Source organism: Corticium candelabrum, chromosome 2 (genome assembly GCF_963422355.1).
Source record: "Corticium candelabrum chromosome 2, ooCorCand1.1, whole genome shotgun sequence".
Classification (NCBI taxonomy): domain Eukaryota; kingdom Metazoa; phylum Porifera; class Homoscleromorpha; order Homosclerophorida; family Plakinidae; genus Corticium; species Corticium candelabrum.
This window is the reverse complement of record NC_085086.1, coordinates 10,759,417-10,777,277: the sequence shown is the minus strand read 5'-3', so window position 1 is coordinate 10,777,277 and position 17,861 is coordinate 10,759,417. Positions and strand designations below refer to the sequence as shown.

Genomic DNA, 17,861 nt, shown 5'->3' with positions numbered 1-17,861 from the left:
ACGGGGTTAAGACGACATTAACAATTTAGCTTAGTTACTGTCTTGTTGTACACTTTCTTTTCTTTGTTGTATTAGTCACGCCTGTTGCACTAACGCCACCAATCACCTGATCAACACGGTATCGCTTACCCGCAATTGTCATTGTGTTCAGCTGTAGAGAAATGCGGAAATCAAATCTTTTCTGAGGACGAGCCATCTCGATTTCCTGACCAGCAGGTGTCTACATGCATGAACTGCCAATGGGTGTTATCTGTTGTTGACAACAAGGTAGTCAGACTTACGTTCTCACAATTCGTTCTTGGATCTGGAGACAAAGTCCAAATTTATAATGGTAATTCGAAGAAGTCTCCACACATTGTTAGCTACAGAGAAGACGACAGCCCAACAGATGTCGTTTCATCCGGGAGCTCGATGACGGTAAACGTTGTTACAGATCGTTGTGGGCAGAATCCTTTGATAAACGCATCTTTTGAAGCTATTGGTAATTTTTACAATGCTGATAATGACACGGCTGTAATTAATTAAATATTTTAATTTAGATTGTGGAAATCTGTTTTACATGAAAGCAGGAAGTAGAAAATCAGAGCAGATTCAGTCTCCTAACTTTCCACAAAAGTATTCCAACAAATTGGACTGCATGTGGATGTTCGTCAGTAGTGGGAATCCACTACTATCAGCTCGTGTCAACATCGAGGTTGTCGGTACTGCAGGATCAGGAGACAAACTGATCATTCAGAAATCTCTGGTAGTGTCTAGATCGGACAGCCATGTGCATGAGTACTATGGAAAAACTAAAAGAAACAAAGCATTAACATTTAGAAACACACCTGGATTTACAATCAAATTTGTTTCTGATCGAGTAAACCGGGGTAAAGGATTTTCACTGAATGTTGTTGCTCTTGCACAAGGTAATTCCTCTACGTTATTGATTCGTATTATCGTAACAATACTACTTTTGTGCAGATCTTAATTGTCCTATTCCAAAAAGTTTTAAAAATGATTTTGTGAGTCTAATAAATTTTGGTAGGACTGCCAAATATGATTGTTGTGATGGGTATAAACTGTATGGAAGCAATAAGCGATCTTGCTCTAGCAGAAGAGGGACGCCATCAAACACTCCTATATGCAAATGTATTAGCACTATACTGTTGTTCTCTCTAGTCTTCTTTCATTGATTTATTTGATAGCTGTAAGTTTCTGCACTTTGCCGTCAAATATGGAAGTTTCCAATCGATCTTCTAATGTGGCAATAGGAGAAGAAGTGAGTCTCTACTGTACACGAGGATATAAGCTTTCGAATTCGCTCAAATTATTGCCAGCATTGTGTGATTGCAATGGCAAGTGGAACATAACTACTAATCCATCACCATGTAAAGGTGTCATTAATGTCATGTTTAATTAAGACAATGATCAAATTGCCAATTAGACATAATGTTTTTGTAGACTATTTCTGTACTTCTCCACCTCCGCCGCCTACTCCAGGAGGTGTGACATCGTTTGAAATTGACGAGAACAGAGAAACGTTTCTCGTCGGATCAAGAGTGAATTACACGTGTCCGGACGAGTATATCTTAGATGGCATTCCTTATCGCGTTTGCACTAAAAATCTCAATTGGGAGCCACATTCTAAAATTCACAATTGTCGAAGTACGCCTAATTTGTGATTCTTTCTGTGCATTTTCCACTCTGGCTTAATTAATTGCGATTAGAAAACCTTCAAGTTTGTCCGGATCCTGGAGTACCGGAGAATGGAATACGTAGAACAATGTCGTTTGCGGAAGGGCGTCTCGCTTCATTTGGTTGTCAACCTGGATTTACATATCATGGAACCGGCTTGCGTACTTGTAAAGTTGATAAGCAAAATAACACGTTTTGGGATGGCGAGGAAGGTTACTGTGAAAGTAAGGTATTTTACTAGTCTAGTTTGTATTTCTAATGAATACAATGTATAAATTTTTGTAGGCGAATTCAAGTCTCCGTTGGGTTTAGCATTTCAACTAAAAGAAACTTTTACTGACCGTGTGGGGGCATGCGTTAATGACAATTCTCCTTCCGCTTCAACTGTTGAAACCCCAACTGCTTCCGCTTCAACTGTTGATACCCCAACTGCTTGCGCTTCAACTATTGATACCCCAACTGCTTCCGCTTCAACTGTTGAAACCCCAACTGCTTCCTCTTCAACTGATGAATTAAATTGTCCCAACGAGGCTGACAATCAACTTCCTGCGTCACCAGATTGCAGAGGCCGTACAGTGGTTGTTGGAGAAGGATGCATTGATTTAATATATATAGTAGATTGCTCAGAAAGCGTAGGCGAAGAAAACTTCCGTAACAGTCTCGACTTCGTGGGTCGCTCGGCAGCGCTGTTTAATATCAACAACGATACCACTAGAAATGATACTGCGAGAGTAGCTCTCATCACTTATGACGACGACGTGCATCCCATATTTAATCTGGGAGAAAAGGCAACTCTAGTTGAAACGATTAACGCAATAAACAAGACTAAGAACTGTGGAGGTGCAACAGCAATAAGGAAAGTATTGAAATTCGTTATGGACAAAGTAATTCCATTAGTAAGACAACTATGTAAAATAATCTTATTTCTGTTTTCTGACGGTGTAAACAATTGGGCAGGAGACCCAATGAAAGAAGCAAAAGCCTTAAAAGAAGAGAAAGACATAGAAATTTACACTATTGCCTTCGGAGTTGCAGAAAATAAGAGAGTTGACTCGAAAGCACTTGAAACGATCGCGACCAATCCCAATTATTATTTTAAAGTGCAAGACGCATCAGCCATAAGAGATGCATTGAAAAAAGCATTTACAACTAAAGTTGGTAAGATTTTGTGTGATATACTATTTGGCAGAATTGCTTTTCACTGTGCCTGTTTTAGACTTTTGCAAAACTTGTGGTAGAGCTGTCGCTCCAAAATGTAGAAACCAACACAATGGCGTGTGTCTTTCGAAAACGGGTGCGTGGCCTTGGATGGTCGCCATTTACAGGATTGAACGAGGCAATCCCGTTTTTCACTGCGGAGGCGCGATAATTAGTGAATGTATGATTTTGACTGCAGCTCACTGCCTCTTTCGTCAAAACATTGAGGAACTCTTAGTTGTTGTCGGAGACACGCAGCGGTTTGTCAAAGAATTTAGTGAGAAAACACACACAATTGAACGAGTTTTTATACATCAGGAATATGATCCAGTCTCTTTTAATCGAGACATCGCTCTGATAAAGTTGACTTGCAATGTCACATGCTCTCCATACGTACGAAAAGTTTGTTTGCCAACTTCACAGGACAATATCTTCTACATTCCTGGAATCATGTGTATAGTAGCAGGATGGGGAGCCACGGAAAGAAGAGAACTAGGCGGAAATTCGAGCGCAAAATCGACAGCCATGAAAGAACTTCATCTTCCTATTGCAGACAAAACAGTTTGTATAGAAAGTACTTCGCCTCAATATAAGGAAGATGTCACAAACTATACAGTTTGCGCTGGAGACGGTACTGGCAACAATGACGCTTGCGATGGCGATTCAGGAGGACCTCTCTTTTGTAAACGCGAAACGCAAAATGAAATCGAAGAGGACGCTTACGTTGTCGTAGGAATAGTCAGTTGGGGAGAAGGATGTGGACAGCCCAGAAAATACGGTATATTTGCACACATGCTGAATCTGATGGATTGGGTCAAAAGTGTGATGGACATAAACAAATGTCCGTTGGCACCCGACGGCGCAGAAGAGGAGGACCTGTGCCCTCCACCTCCAATTGAACTATCCTAATTCTAGTGCATCGTTTACTAAACAACTGACAGTGGCGTTGGACTCTTTGCGATTAGTTTAAAGTCGACGTAGAACGTGCCTGTGGTTTTGTTTGTAGGTTTATGTTATTGTGCAGCGGATAGTGGTGCTTGAAATTGCGTCAGAAATGTTGCTCTGACGTTAAGATAGTTTAGAAATTAGCAGCTGTACAATAAACGTGGCAAAGGTGTTCAGCAATAACAGTGGTTCAAATTTGAAATGTATATGTTGTCGCTTAATGCAAAAGGTTTAGACACTTATTCCCCATTCACACGAGCTCTCCTAACCGGGCCAGCGCGGGCTAGCACTGGTCAGCTCTGAATAAAACCGTCGTGTGAATGCGGGCCGAGCCGTGCTGATCCGTTCCGAGCCGTGCTGGCCTGGCCCACCACAACTTGCCGTGCGAGAACGGGTTGGCTCGGGTCAGCGCCGCTTCAAATCGTTGTGTGAATGCGGGCCAAGCCAGGCTGATGGCCATGCATGCTCAATACATACGAAAATGGAGTGGTCAGAGCACGAATCCTTGTACCTCATAGAATTTTGGGGTAAGGACAGCATCCAGGTTAAAATTGAAGGCTGTTCTAGAAACAGGGAAGTTTACGTCAAATTTGCGGAACAAATGAAGGAAGCGGTATACTCACGAACTAGCCTTGGCCTCCCAGACCCGTGCAGTGCCGATTCAAAATCGTCCCCCTACACAGGTCTGGGAGGACGAGGCTTCTCACGAGCGGGTGTGCTGTGTACAAACGACATAGCTAGCGTGCGCACCAAGGAACACGCCTACTATAGCGGCTGGCTTGCTTTTCTCTACTCGTCGTGTGAACAAAAGATGGCTCGCTTTACTAGTTCGGGCTGCCTCGGTCGGCTCGGCTCGGCTCGGCAACTGTGCTCGTGTGAATGGGGTATTAGTATAATGCAATGCCTTATTAACACAACAAATTTTTCTTTTAATGAAACACCGCACTGTTGCAAATCTAATATATACAATTACAGTCAAGGAAAAACATCGAGTTAATCTATCACTCATGTAGCCTTAAAAGCAGCGCCATACTTGATTTTAAGTTTGCAGAATTGGGCCTTGCAAATTCCCAAATCTAATGGCAAAAACTGCAATGATTTCTAAAGCTTTGTTGTACACGGATCAAACAAATTCTAATCTAAATATAAATAGATTCAGATTTTTAGGTGTTTTGAATGTAGAAACGGTGAGATATAGAAAGACCGACACGTACTCACAATTACAAAAAATATGTAATTTTGATAATTCTAAACACTTGCAAATCAGGGAGTGCGGTAGCACTTCTTAGGTAGGGATGCGAAGAATCTAAAATGGCGGCTCATACAAAAATATCCAAACGCATCCGAACCGGATCTCTCAGAAATCCTTACTGAGATCTCGGACCCACGTTACCCTCAACTTTGCTCTAGACATGTCGCGCTAGAACATCGTGTCGCATCCTGCTGCACGGGTACCTTTGTGTTTACAGTAGCTACGGTTTTATCATTTGTGTGTTAGTAAGGAACGCGAACGAGACATTGGGAAGCACTTTCTTTTACTAGTGGTGCCGCGGACGCGATCGGCATGTGTCTGATCGCCGTGAATCCGCTGCGAGTAGCTGCTAGTCGCGCGTGGAGCTTCGAATTCGCGATGAAAATTCGCGATGCGCGCATCCGCTGTGACTTGATCGTTTGGATTCGATGCGACTTGCCGCGAAATCGCGACAAAACTTCGCCGTGAATTCTCCGCAAGACTTTGTGTAGTAGACGTGATCATGAAGTCGCTGAGAATGCAGCTGGCTGGCTAGTGTAGATGTCGGAGCATCGGTTCGAACAAACGGCTCTACTAGGTGTCGGTATTGCCGTCGACAGGCGCAGAATACAAACCACGACGTGTAGGGACGTGAGTTTGCGTGAAGAGCGCACTACAAGTCGTCGTTTGTGTACAGTGTAGTCTTTGGTAGACAGCAGATATGCATGAGATGTCTTCGTTGATTACAGCTGTAATTGGGAAGGTATGCATTATGAAAGTGAACACTAATGCTGGTCCTAGGACCAACCACAATATATTGAGAAGAGGCGGTACCATCCCAGACCCGTGGAGGACGATTTTGTATCGGCGCTACACGGGTCTGGGAGGCCGAGGCTACAGTCCATCTGTCTGTCTGCCTATGTGTCTGTCAATCTGTCTGTCTGCCTATGTGTCTAGGAAACTATCGGTAAGCCCGTCTATCTGTTTCTGTCCGACAGTTGATCTATAAGTCCGTCTGTCCATCCATCTGTCTGTATCTGTCCAACTGTCGGTCTATAGGTCTGTTTGCCTACCCGTCTGTCTGTATACCTGTCTTTACACATCTGTCTGCATGTGTTTGCATGTCTAAGGGTCTGTCTGTCTGTTTGTGTGTCTGTCAATTAGTCCATCTATAAGTCTGTCTGTCTTTGTGTCTGTCCATGTGTACCTTCCTTCTGTGCGTGCGTGTGTGTGTATGTCTGTGTGTCTGTGTGTGTGCGTGTGTGTGTGTGTGTGTGTGTGTGTGTGTGTGTGTGTGTGTGTGTGTGTGTGTTTGTGTGTATGTATGCATGAACCCATGCGTGTGTGTGTGTGTGTGTGTGTGTGTGTGTGTGTGTGTGTGTGTGTGTGTGTGTGTGTGTGTGTGTGTGTGTGTGTGTGTGCATGAACCCATGCGTGAGTGTGTGTGTGGGATGTGGTTTGTGTATGCACGTGCTAATGTGCGTAAATATTCGTAAATGCTTGCAATTCTGTGCGCGAGAATATTTTGGTATGCATACATTACGCTGCGCTTTTTTGTTTAGGCTTCTGTCATGATTGTGGCATAACTGCTGCTCCAGCCTGTAGACATAGAGAAAAGGATGTGTGTTTTTCTGAAAAAGGTTGTTGACCTTGGGTGCCAGCAATTTACAAGAAAACTTCAAAAAACCAAGTATTCCACTGCGGAGGCCCTCTTATTAGCGATTGCTTTATTCTGACCGCTGCTCATTGCGCTAGTGGCTTTAAGCCTGACAATCTAACTGTCGTCCTCGGCGACACGGTGCGTTATGCTAAAGAATACAGCGAGAAAATATTTGCTCTTGATAAAATCCACGTTCATAACAACTATGAACACGAAAGTGGGAGTTTAATTGTGACATCGCTCTGTTACAATTAAAATGCAATGTATCTTACATTGCATTACATCAGAAAGAAATAATCTTTAATACAGGTGGTATATATGTGGTACTATATGCAAGGTGATGTAGTCTGGTTGCAGTTCCCGGATAATTGCATTATCTTCTAATTTTTGTTAGATAAAACGCAATAAATATTGTAGGCGTGATTGGATTTTATTAAACTTACGTTATTTATGATGGAGAAAACATTATGATAAGTGAAATCTCCAGGTAATCTGCCGATGTCTGTAATTCATAGTAACACGTTTTAGGTGTTACACGTGTTGAAGACGGTTTCAACTGGTAAGTCATTTCACTAATCATTAACTCATCAGTAAATCCTTCATGGACCCTCCCTCATTTGCAGAAATCGAGGAAACAACTTGGCCACAAATATTTATTGCAGTCAAATACAACTCTACGGCTCGTTGGAACTTTCCAAAAACATAAAACTTAGTTTCTCATTCTTGGTGTGACTGATCTAGTATGCATGCAGTTTTCTTTGGCTAAGAGTGCGGTCTGCAATTGTAGAAGCAACTGCTCGTCATGTCAATGCTCTTGTAGGTTACTACGGGGTTAAGACGCCCTGAACAATTTAGCCTAGTTACTGTCTTGTCGTACACTATCTCTTCTTTGTTGTACTAGTCACGCCTGTTGCACTAACGGCACCAATCACCTGATCCACAGGGTACCGCTCACTCACAATTGCCGTTGTGCTTAGCTCTAGAGAAAGCGGAAATCAAATCTTTTCTGAGAGCGAGCCATTTCCATTTCCTGACCAGCGGGTGTCTTCATGTATGAACTGCAAGTGGGTGCTAACTGTTGTTGGCAACAGACGAGTCATACTTGCGTTCTCACAATTTTTTCTTGGATCTGGAGACAAATTCCATATTTATAATGGTAATTCGAAGAAGTCTCCACTCATTGTTAGCTACAGAGAAGGCGACAGTCCCATAGATGTTGTGTCATCCGGGAGTTCGATGACTGTAAACGTTATTTCAGATCGTTGTGAGCAGAATCCTTCGATAAACGCATCTTTTAAAGCTATTGGTAATTGTGAAAATGCTGATAATAACATGGCTGTAATTAATTAAATATTTTAATTTTAGATTGTGGAAATCTGTTTTATATAAAACCAGGAAGGGGAAAATCAGAGCAGATTCAGTCTCCTAACTTTCCACAAAAGTATTTGAACAAATTGGACTGCATATGGATGTTCGTCAGTAGTGGGAATTTACTACTATCAGTACGTGTCAACATCGAGGTTGTTGATATAAAGGATCAGGAGACAAAATGATCATTTAGAAATCTTTGGAAGTGTCTAGATCGGACAGCCAAGTGCATGAGTACTATGGAAAAACTAAAAGAAACAAAGCATTAACATTTAGAAACACACCTGGATTTACGATCAAATTTGTTTCTGATCGAGAAAACCGGGGAAAAGGATTTTCATTGAATGTGGTTGCTCTTGCACACGGTAATTCTTTTACATTATTGATTAGTATTATCGTAATAATAATAGTTTTGTGCAGGTCTTTATTGTCCTATTCCAAAAAGTTTTAGAAATGGTTTTGTGAGTCTAATTAATTTTGGTAGGACTGCCAAATATGATTGTTGTGATGGGTATAAACTCTCCGGAAGCAATAAGCGATCTTGCTCTAACCGAAGATGGACTCCATCAAACACTCCTACATGCAAATGTTTTAGAACTACACTTTTTTCCCTCTTTCTTGTTTTCATTCCTTTCTTTGACACAGCTGTGAGGTCCTGCACTTTGCCGTCGAATATTTCTATATTGCTATTCTATTTTACTGAATATTGCTATTATACTACCATTTAGCAGGACTTTGCTAAATACTTCCGAAATCATTTTACTAGCGTTTTCGTCCAAACTAGAGTTCGCGCGCTCTCTGGTCGGGAAATTCAAGGATAAAGGGATGAATGAACAATATGCAAAGTTACTATCATTAAAAGTCAGGTTACTATCATTACTTAAAAAGTCTGAAATGTGTCTAACATTTTCCATTTAATTCCAAGTTGTGTGTATGTATTTGTTAGATTAGAAGCTCACCAGAAAGTACTCTGGCTACTAGCAAGCAGGAAAGCGCTGCATTGTAGCAGGATGGGGCGCTACTGAAAGGAGAGAAATAGACGCAAAACGTATTCCAAAAACTACCAGCATGAAAGAGCTGCATCTTCCGATTGCAGAAAAGGCCGCGTGTTTAGCCAGCACATCGGATTATGTCAAGCATGACATTACAAACTACACTGTTTGTGCAGGAGACGGCACTTGCGATAATGAGGCTTGCGATGGTGATTCTGAAGGATCTCTATTTTGCAAGCGCAACAAAGATACAGAAATCAGTCCCAACAGCTACGTCATGGTGAGAATAGTAAGCTGAGGGGAGGATGTGGACAGTCTAGAACTTGCTCAACTTGATGGATGAGGTTCAGAACGTGTTGGACATAAACCAATGCAAGCAATAGTTCAGTAAAGAAGAGAAGAAAACAGTGTCTTGACCTTTCAGTTAGCTTGGCTTGATGCTGGCATATAATTTCAGTGTTTGCTAGTTGCTTTAGATACCTAAATCGGTTGTGCTGAAAATGCAGTGTTAATGCATGCAGTTTATTCCCATGGGTTTCATATCTTTATGGAAGTTGTTGGAAACATGTTCTGTACAAAGAAATAGTGCAATTAGTGGAATACTTCATGACGGTGTTACTGTACGTATACAAATGTCAAACATTTTGAGAATAGACATATTTTGTTGATTCCGAAAAAATCTACTTTATAATTCATACACTATTAATAGAAACTTCCAGCAGTATAATCGTTTACATTAAAGCTTTGTAAACATTATCAGGCAGAGAAACACACATTTTTCAGCAGTAAAAGTCTAATGACTTTGACTTTTAACAGACACTTATTATTTGTAGATTTACAGCAAACAGTCATCATATTCAAAATTAGAATGTAAAGTTATTTCCAAAAATACAAATAGTCTAAATGTTTCATACGTATTACCAATATGTGAACAATAAAATTTTCCTGGTTTGAGTATCGTATGCGGAATCTTTGTGAGCACTGGAATCGGAAGCAAGTGGTACCGTATCCGACATATAAGCTGTACTAACTAACTAGCAATTAAAACAAAATTAATTAAACATAGAATCTAATAAAAAAAATTGTAACTTTTTGTAAATTGACTATTAAGCCAAAGTATTAGTTAATTAATCAAGCATTCATTCCAAACGATAAGTTGACACATAGAAAATTGTTGAATGAAAGAGCGAACGCTTATAGACTCACTTGATTAGAAAGCATTCTCTGCTCAAATCTTTTACCTCCTCTACGTATTAAGTAAGTAACGTGCATTGTCGACGTCAAATTATTCAATTCAACTAAATTAGTTTAAAAATTACAAATTGATATCACAATTAGTGTAAAGAAGTAACTCTGATTGCGATTATTGTTACAGTTTTGCTTTGGTTTCGTTATATTTGTGACTTACAGTATAGTTTTACACTGAATTATCACAGATATGCTGATCGAAAGCCTGCATCTCTTCACTACTATCTGTCAGAGTTACATTAGAAAAATTTGATAGTTAATACAAGATATATGTATATATATATATATATATATATATATATATATATATATATATATATATTTTTTTTTTATATTTATATATTTATATATTTTATATTATAGGTCCCATAGGGGACTAGCAGTACCATCTAAACTACATCTAGCTAGTATCATTTTAGCGTTGCTACACCACAGTCTAGTAGAGAGTTGCTGATGAAAATGACAAACAGACTGGCTAATTGAAACATTATGTTTAAACGAAGCTCTACGTGCTATGATCTTGAGCACTTGAAGGCTAGCAGCTGTCCAGAGACCCAGAGTCTCTACTACTAGCGGATGAAAAAGGCTGCCTGTGCTGGACACATTCAGGTGATGTCGTTCGTCCTTTTCCATCTCTCCTGCATCAGATGCTGCACCTGGATGACTTGCTGCTTGAGTGAGAAAAGACGGTTGTAAGGAACTTCGTACCGATAAGTCAAAGTAGGCAGGCAAACCGCGCTCGAAATCTGGATGATAAACATCTCCTGGTCTTGTTTGGTTGCTACTGCTACATCTTGCCTCCCGACGACAACGAGAATCATCTGTAAGCAGTGCGTTGTACACCACTTCGCATAGAGCATCATGACGTTTCGTTGTCAAACTCTGTCCTTGAATACATCCCAATAGATGGTCACCAAACTTATCAATAATGTTACCACAAGGGCAGCGTTTGGAGTTTGGGGAAGGGAAAATGGGGATACCCAACCATATCCGTAGTGCCACACTAAACTCTCTTTTGGGCATGGAAAGGCCGAGATTCGGGTTCGGTATTGCCCGTAGCCATGCCCCAGTGTGTTGACCAGAAATGGTATTCAGTCGAGCTCGATCCCTTATGCTCGCCGATTCTTTGAGTGAAGACCATAAAGCAGAGTCCAACCGAAGTTGCAACTGATGCTGACTGGTGGAATCAATTTTGTGGTTGTTATCTGGTAAAGGGAGTTGCAAAAAATCTTGGGCCGTAGACTCCCCTGGAAACACAATCGCCTGGCCCTCATCGGAATATGACATGTTCCACTGGCTGCTCATGGATAGAAGGTAAGATGCCAAGTGACGAGAAGAGTTACAACTGGAAAGATAGGCTGCGGGGTGACATCGAGAAGCTTCCCTCAAACCCAAGCCCCCCAGGCGAATGGGGAGTGTAGCTTGTTGCCATGAGCTTTCTGATAAGGAACAATCTACTATTGATATATATATATATATATATATATATATATATATATATATACATATATATATATATATATATATATATATATATATATATATATCGTTGTCTTTCCATTTTTAACGACTCAGCGTTGATGCCTGTACATGAAGAAAATGATTGGACTCGGCATTCCTCCTTTTTCCCTGGTGAAGTGCAATGCCGGCAATATCTTGCAAGTCTTTTATCACCCACTAGTTCTGTCTCGTCCTATGTTTATTTTACACAACATTCTTTCCAGAAGGTTCTTGTTAGTCTGCGAGAACAGACACATTTCAGTGCTGTCGCATATCCTCATGCGGGGGCTTGGTTGAGAGCAATCCCCAATTCAAGTCTAGGCCTGGCCATGTCTTCGCGTAAATTTGTGACTTCTTTGCGTTTGAGTTTGGGAATTCCGGTTTATCCAGCACCCCCACACTCAGTCCGTTGTGTGTGCGGTCATGAATTGGACATTTTTGGTGACCATGCTCTTGGCTGTGGTCCTCTTCGGATTAAGCGACATGATGCCTTATGTGACATCATCTTCCACTGGTTGCTCTTAGACAACTCCAGTGTACGTCGAGAACAACGTTGTTCCTCTCATTCTATGACAAGACCAGGTGACGTTTTCCATCCCGACTTTTCTCTAGGCAAGGCTGCTTATTTCGACATTTCCGTGAGGAATTCGTTCACTCCCTCTCACCTTATTAATGCTGCCATAAATGCTGGTGCTGCTGCTGAGGCTGGGAAAGTGGACAAAGATGAACGCCATCTTGCTAACGTTTTAAGTTATGGCTGTTTGTTCTACCCTCTTGTGGTGGAATCATACGGAGTATGGGCTGCACATAGTCTGGAGGTGTTGAGATCAATTGCAAAGAAGTCTCTTCTATCATCTGGCTTGTCTCTGGGCCAAGCTTCCAGGCAACTTCATAAACAGTCATCTGTTTATGGCAGTATAACTCAAGACTGATTAGTGACTATCTACCTAATTATTTGACTTAGACTCTTTGTGCTTCCGTCCTTAGGGCGAATATGTGTTATTTGTGTTATCTTTATTATATACCAATATATGGGTGTCAATCAATATATATATATATATATATATATATATATATATACACACACCCATACATACATATATGGTACTCTATGCAAGGTCATGTTGTTTGGTTGCAGTTTCCGGATAATTGCATTATACTCTAATTTTTGATAGATAAAATACGATAAATAATGTATACACGATTGGATTTTATTAAACTTACGTTGTCTAAGATGTAGAAAACAAGTATGAGAAGTGAATTTTCTTCAGGTAATCTGCCGGATGCATATGTCTGTAATTCATACTAACACGTTTTAGGTGTTACACGCGATTGAAGACGGTTCCAACTTGGTGAGTCATTTGCACTAATCATTAACTCATCAGTAGATCCGTCAAGACCCTTTCCTCATTTGCAGAATTCGAGGAGACCAATAGGTGACAAATATTCATTGCAGTCAAATACAACTCTACGGCTCGCTGGAACTTCCTCAAAGACATGAAACTCAGGTTTCTCATTCTTGGTGTGACTGCTCTAGCATGCCTGCAGTTTCCTTTGGCAAAGAGTGAGGTCTGCAATGGTAGAAGCAAATGCTCGACGTGTCAATGCTCTGGTAGGTTACTACGGGGTAAACACGCCCTTAAGTTAACAATTTAGCTTATTTACTGTCTTGTTGTACACTTTCTTTTCTTTGTTGTACTACTCACGCCTGTTGCACTAACGCCACCAATCACCTGATCAACACGGTAACGCTCACTCACAATTGTCGTTGTGTTCAGCTCTAGAGAAATGCGGAAATCAAATCTTTTCTGAGAACGAGCCATCTCGATTTCCTGAACAGCAGGTGTCTTCATGCATGAACTGTAAGTGGGTGTTAACTGTTGTTGGCAACAAGCGAGTCAGACTTACGTTCTCACAATTTGTTCTTGGATCTGGAGACAAAGTCCATATTTATAATGGTAATTCGAAGAAGTCTCCACTCATTGTTAGCTATAGAGAAGGCGACAGTCCAACAGATGTTGTGTCATCCGGAAGTTCGATGACGGTTAACGTTATTACAGATCGTTGTGGGCAGAATCGTTTGATAAACGCATCTTTTGAAGCTATTGGTAATTGTTACAATGCTGATAATGACAAGGCTGTACTTAATTTAATATTATAATTTTAGATTGTGGAAATCTGTTCTATATAAAACCAGGAAGGAGAAAATCAGAGCAGATTCAGTCTCCTAACTTTCCACAAAAGTATTCGAACAACTTGGACTGCATATGGTTGTTCGTCAGCAGTGGGAATTCACTATTATCAGCACGTGTTAACATCGAGGTTGTCGGTACTGCAGGATCAGGAGACAAACTGATCATTCAGAAATCTCTGGAAATGTCTAGATCGGACAGCCACGTGCATGAGTACTATGGAAAAACGAAGCGAAACAAAGCATTAACATTTAGAAACACACCTGGATTTACAATCAAATTTGTTTCTGATGGAGGAAACCGGGGAAAAGGGTTTTCACTGAATGTTGTTGCTCTTGCACAAGGTAATTCTTTTACGTTATTGATTAGTATTATCGTAATATTACTAGCTTTTTGCAGGTCTTCATTGTCCTGTCCCAAAAAGTTTTAGAAATGGTTTTGTCAGTCTAATAAATTTTGGTAGAACTGCCAAATATGATTGTTGTGATGGATATAAACTCTACAGAAGTAATAAGCGATCTTGCTCTAACAGAAGATGGACGCCATCAAACACTCCTATATGCAAATGTATTGGAACAATATTGGTGTTTTCTCTTTTATTGATTTTTTGATTTTTTGATAGCTGTGAGTTTCTGCACTTTGCCGTCGAATATGGAAGTTTCCAATGGATCTACTAATGTGGCAATCGGAGAAGAAGTGAGTCTCTACTGTACACGAGGATATAAGCTTTCGAATTCGCTCAAATTATTGCCAGCATTGTGCGATTGCAATGGCAAGTGGAACATAACTACTAACCCATCACCATGCAAAGGTGCTATTAAAGTCATGTTTAAGACAATGTTCAATTTGCCAATTAGACATAATGTTTTTGCAGACTATTTCTGTACCTCTCCACCTCCTCCGCCTACTCCAGGAGGTGTGACATCGTTTGAAGATGACAAGAACAGAGTAACGTTTCCTGTCGGATCAAGAGTGAATTACACGTGTCCGGACGGGTATGGCTTAGATGGCATTCCTTATCGCGTTTGCACTGAAAATCTCGATTGGGAGCCACATTCTAAAATTCACAATTGTCAAAGTACACCTAATTTTATGATTCTTTCTGTGCATTTTCCACTCTAGCTAAATTAATTGCATTTAGAAAACTTTCAAGTTTGTCCGGATCCTGGAGTACCAAAGAATGGAACACGTAGAACAATGTCGTTTGCTGAAGGACGTCTCGCTTCATTTGGTTGTAAACCTGGGTTTACATATCATGGAACCGACTTGCGTACTTGTACGGTTGATGAGAAAAATAACACGCTTTGGGATGGCGAGGAAGGTTACTGTAAAAGTAAGGTATTTTACTGATCTAGTTTGTATTTTTAATGTACAGATTATTGTAGGCGACTTCAAGTCTCCGTTGGGTTTAGCATTTCAACTGAAAGAAACGTTTACTGACCGTGTTGGGGCATGTGTTATCGACAATTCTCCTTCCTCTTTAAATGTCGAAACCCCAACTGCCTCCACTTCAAATGTCGAAACCCCAACTGCCTCCACTTCAAATGTTGAAACCCCAACTGCTTCCGCTTCAACTACTGAAATACATTTGCCCACCCAGGGTGACAATAAACTTCCTACGTCACCAGATTGCAGAGGTCGTACAGTGGTTGTTGGAGAAGGATGCATTGATCTAATATATATAGTAGATTGCTCAAAAAGCGTTGGCGAAGAAAACTTTCATAACAGTCTCGACTTCGTGGGTCGCTCCGCAGCGCTGTTTAATATCAACAACGATACTACTAAAAATGATACTGCGAGAGTAGCTCTCGTCACTTATGACCACAAAGTGCATCCCATATTTAATCTGGGAGAAAAGGCAACTCTAGTTGAAACGATTAACGCAATAAACAAGACTAAGTTCTGTGGAGGTGCAACCGCAGTAAGGAAAGTATTGGAATTTGTTAGAGAAAAAGTAATTCCAATAAGTAGACCACAATGTAAAAGAGCCATATTTCTGTTTTCTGACGGTGTAAACAATTGGGCAGGAGACCCAATAAAAGAAGCAAAAGAACTAAAAGAACAGAAAGGCGTAGAAATTTACACTATAGCCTTTGGAGTTGGGGAAGATATAAGAGTTGACTCGAAAGCACTTGAAACGCTTGCGTCCAATCCAGATTATTATTTTAAAGTGCAAGACGCATCTGCAATAAGAGATGCATTGAAAAAAGCATTTACAACTAAAGTTGGTAAGATTTTGCGTGATATACTATTTGGTGAAATTGTTTTTCACAGTGCCTGTTTTAGACTTTTGCAAAACTTGTGGAAGAGCTGTCGCTCCAAAATGTAGAAACCAACTCCATAACGTGTGTCTTTCGGAGACAGGTGCGTGGCCTTGGATGGTCGCCATTTACAGGATTGAACGAGGCAATCCCGTTTTTCACTGCGGAGGCGCGATAATTAGCGAATGTATGATTTTGACTGCAGCTCACTGCCTCTTTCGTCAAAACATTGAGGAACTCTTAGTTGTTGTCGGAGACACGCAGCGGTTTGTCAAAGAATTTAGCGAGAAAACACACACAATTGAACAAGTTTTCATACATCAGGAATATGATCCAATCTCTTTTAATCGAGACATCGCTCTGATAAAGTTGACTTGCAATGTCACATGCTCTCCATACGTACGAAAAATTTGTTTGCCAACTTCACAGGACCTTATCTACTACATTCCTGAAATCATGTGTATAGTAGCAGGATGGGGAGCCACGGAAAGAAGAGAACTAGGCGGAAATTCGAGCGCAAAATCGACAGTCATGAAAGAACTTCATCTTCCTATTGCAGACAAAACAGTTTGCATAGAAAGCACTTCGCCTCAATATAAAGAAGATGTCACAAATTATACAGTTTGCGCTGGAGACGGTACTGGCAACAATGACGCTTGCGATGGTGATTCAGGAGGACCTCTCTTTTGTACACGCGAAACGCAGAATGAAATCGAATTGGACGCTTACGTTGTCGTAGGAATAGTCAGTTGGGGAGAAGGATGTGGACAGCCCAGAAAATACGGTATATTTGCACACATGCTGAATCTGATGGATTGGGTCAAAAGTGTGATGGACATAAACAAATGTCCGTTGGCACCCGACGGCGCAGAAGAAGAAGACCTGTGCCCTCCACCTCCAATTGAACTATACTAATTCTAGTGCATCGTTTGCTAAACAACTGACAGTGGCATTGGACGCTTTGCGATTAGTTTAGAGTTGACGTAGAACGTGTCTGCAGTTTCGCTATGTAGGTTTATGTTTTGTGCAGCGGATAGTGGTGCTTGAAATTGTGTCAGAAATGTTGCTCTGACGCTAAGATAGTTTAGAAATTAGCAGCTGTACAATAAACGTGGCAAAGGTGTTCAGCAATAACAGTGGTTCAGATTTCAAATGTATATGTTGTCGCTTAATATAAATGTTTAGACACTTAGTATAAATGCAATGCCTTATTAACACAACATTGTTTTCCTTTAATGCAACACCGCTCTGTCGCATAAGTAATGTAGACAATTACAGTCAAGGGAAAATCATCAAGTTAATCTATCACACATGTAGTCCTTAAAAGCTGCGTAATCCTTGATTTTAAGTTTGCAGAATTTGCCCTTGCAATTACCAAAATCTAAAGAATTGTTACAAATTGCAAAAATTTCTAAGATTTTTTTTATAAAGGGATCAAACAAGTTCTAATCTAAATGTAAATAGATTGTGATTGTTAGGTGCTTTGAATGTAGAAACGATGAGATATAGCAAGAACGACACGTACTCACAATTACAAAAATATGTAATTTTGATAATTCTAAACACTTGCAAATACTAGAATAATTATAT

The 17,861-nt window shown here is 40.5% G+C and overlaps 3 protein-coding genes across 3 annotated transcripts; 2 read left to right on the top strand and 1 right to left on the bottom strand.

Moving 5' to 3' along the window:
- Positions 1 to 1,406: 1,406 nt before the first annotated feature.
- On the top strand, positions 1,407 to 4,016 carry LOC134176551 (complement factor B-like). Its single transcript, XM_062643219.1, has 4 exons — positions 1,407 to 1,647; positions 1,710 to 1,901; positions 1,963 to 2,835; positions 2,894 to 4,016. The coding sequence occupies exons 1-4, from the start codon at positions 1,407 to 1,409 to the stop codon at positions 3,781 to 3,783; spliced, it is 2,196 nt and encodes a 731-aa protein (XP_062499203.1). The 3' UTR covers positions 3,784 to 4,016.
- Positions 4,017 to 10,668: 6,652 nt separating this feature from the next.
- LOC134198520 (uncharacterized) lies at positions 10,669 to 11,749 on the bottom strand. The gene has a single exon (XM_062667934.1). The coding sequence runs from the start codon at positions 11,621 to 11,623 to the stop codon at positions 10,676 to 10,678; it is 948 nt and encodes a 315-aa protein (XP_062523918.1). The 5' UTR covers positions 11,624 to 11,749; the 3' UTR covers positions 10,669 to 10,675.
- A 1,552-nt stretch (positions 11,750 to 13,301) lies between these two features.
- Positions 13,302 to 17,419, top strand: LOC134176550 (complement C2-like). The gene is made up of 9 exons (XM_062643218.1): positions 13,302 to 13,430; positions 13,597 to 13,926; positions 13,986 to 14,354; positions 14,410 to 14,577; positions 14,633 to 14,821; positions 14,885 to 15,088; positions 15,152 to 15,343; positions 15,396 to 16,238; positions 16,297 to 17,419. Exons 1-9 carry the CDS (start codon positions 13,316 to 13,318, stop codon positions 17,184 to 17,186), a joined length of 3,300 nt encoding a protein of 1,099 aa, XP_062499202.1. The 5' UTR covers positions 13,302 to 13,315; the 3' UTR covers positions 17,187 to 17,419.
- The last annotated feature ends 442 nt before the right edge of the window (positions 17,420 to 17,861 follow it).

Coding starts and splice junctions, on each gene's coding strand:
- LOC134176551 (XM_062643219.1), top strand. CDS start 1,407: ATGATCAAATTGCCAATTAGACATAATGTTTTTGTAGACTATTTCTGT. Junction 1,902..1,962: donor CGAGGAAGGTTACTGTGAAA/GTAAGGTATTTT, acceptor AAATTTTTGTAG/GCGAATTCAAGTCTCCGTTG. Junction 2,836..2,893: donor AGCATTTACAACTAAAGTTG/GTAAGATTTTGT, acceptor TGCCTGTTTTAG/ACTTTTGCAAAACTTGTGGT.
- LOC134176550 (XM_062643218.1), top strand. CDS start 13,316: ATGAAACTCAGGTTTCTCATTCTTGGTGTGACTGCTCTAGCATGCCTG. Junction 14,578..14,632: donor AAACACTCCTATATGCAAAT/GTATTGGAACAA, acceptor ATTTTTTGATAG/CTGTGAGTTTCTGCACTTTG. Junction 15,344..15,395: donor CGAGGAAGGTTACTGTAAAA/GTAAGGTATTTT, acceptor AGATTATTGTAG/GCGACTTCAAGTCTCCGTTG.
- LOC134198520 (XM_062667934.1), bottom strand. CDS start 11,623: ATGAGCAGCCAGTGGAACATGTCATATTCCGATGAGGGCCAGGCGATT.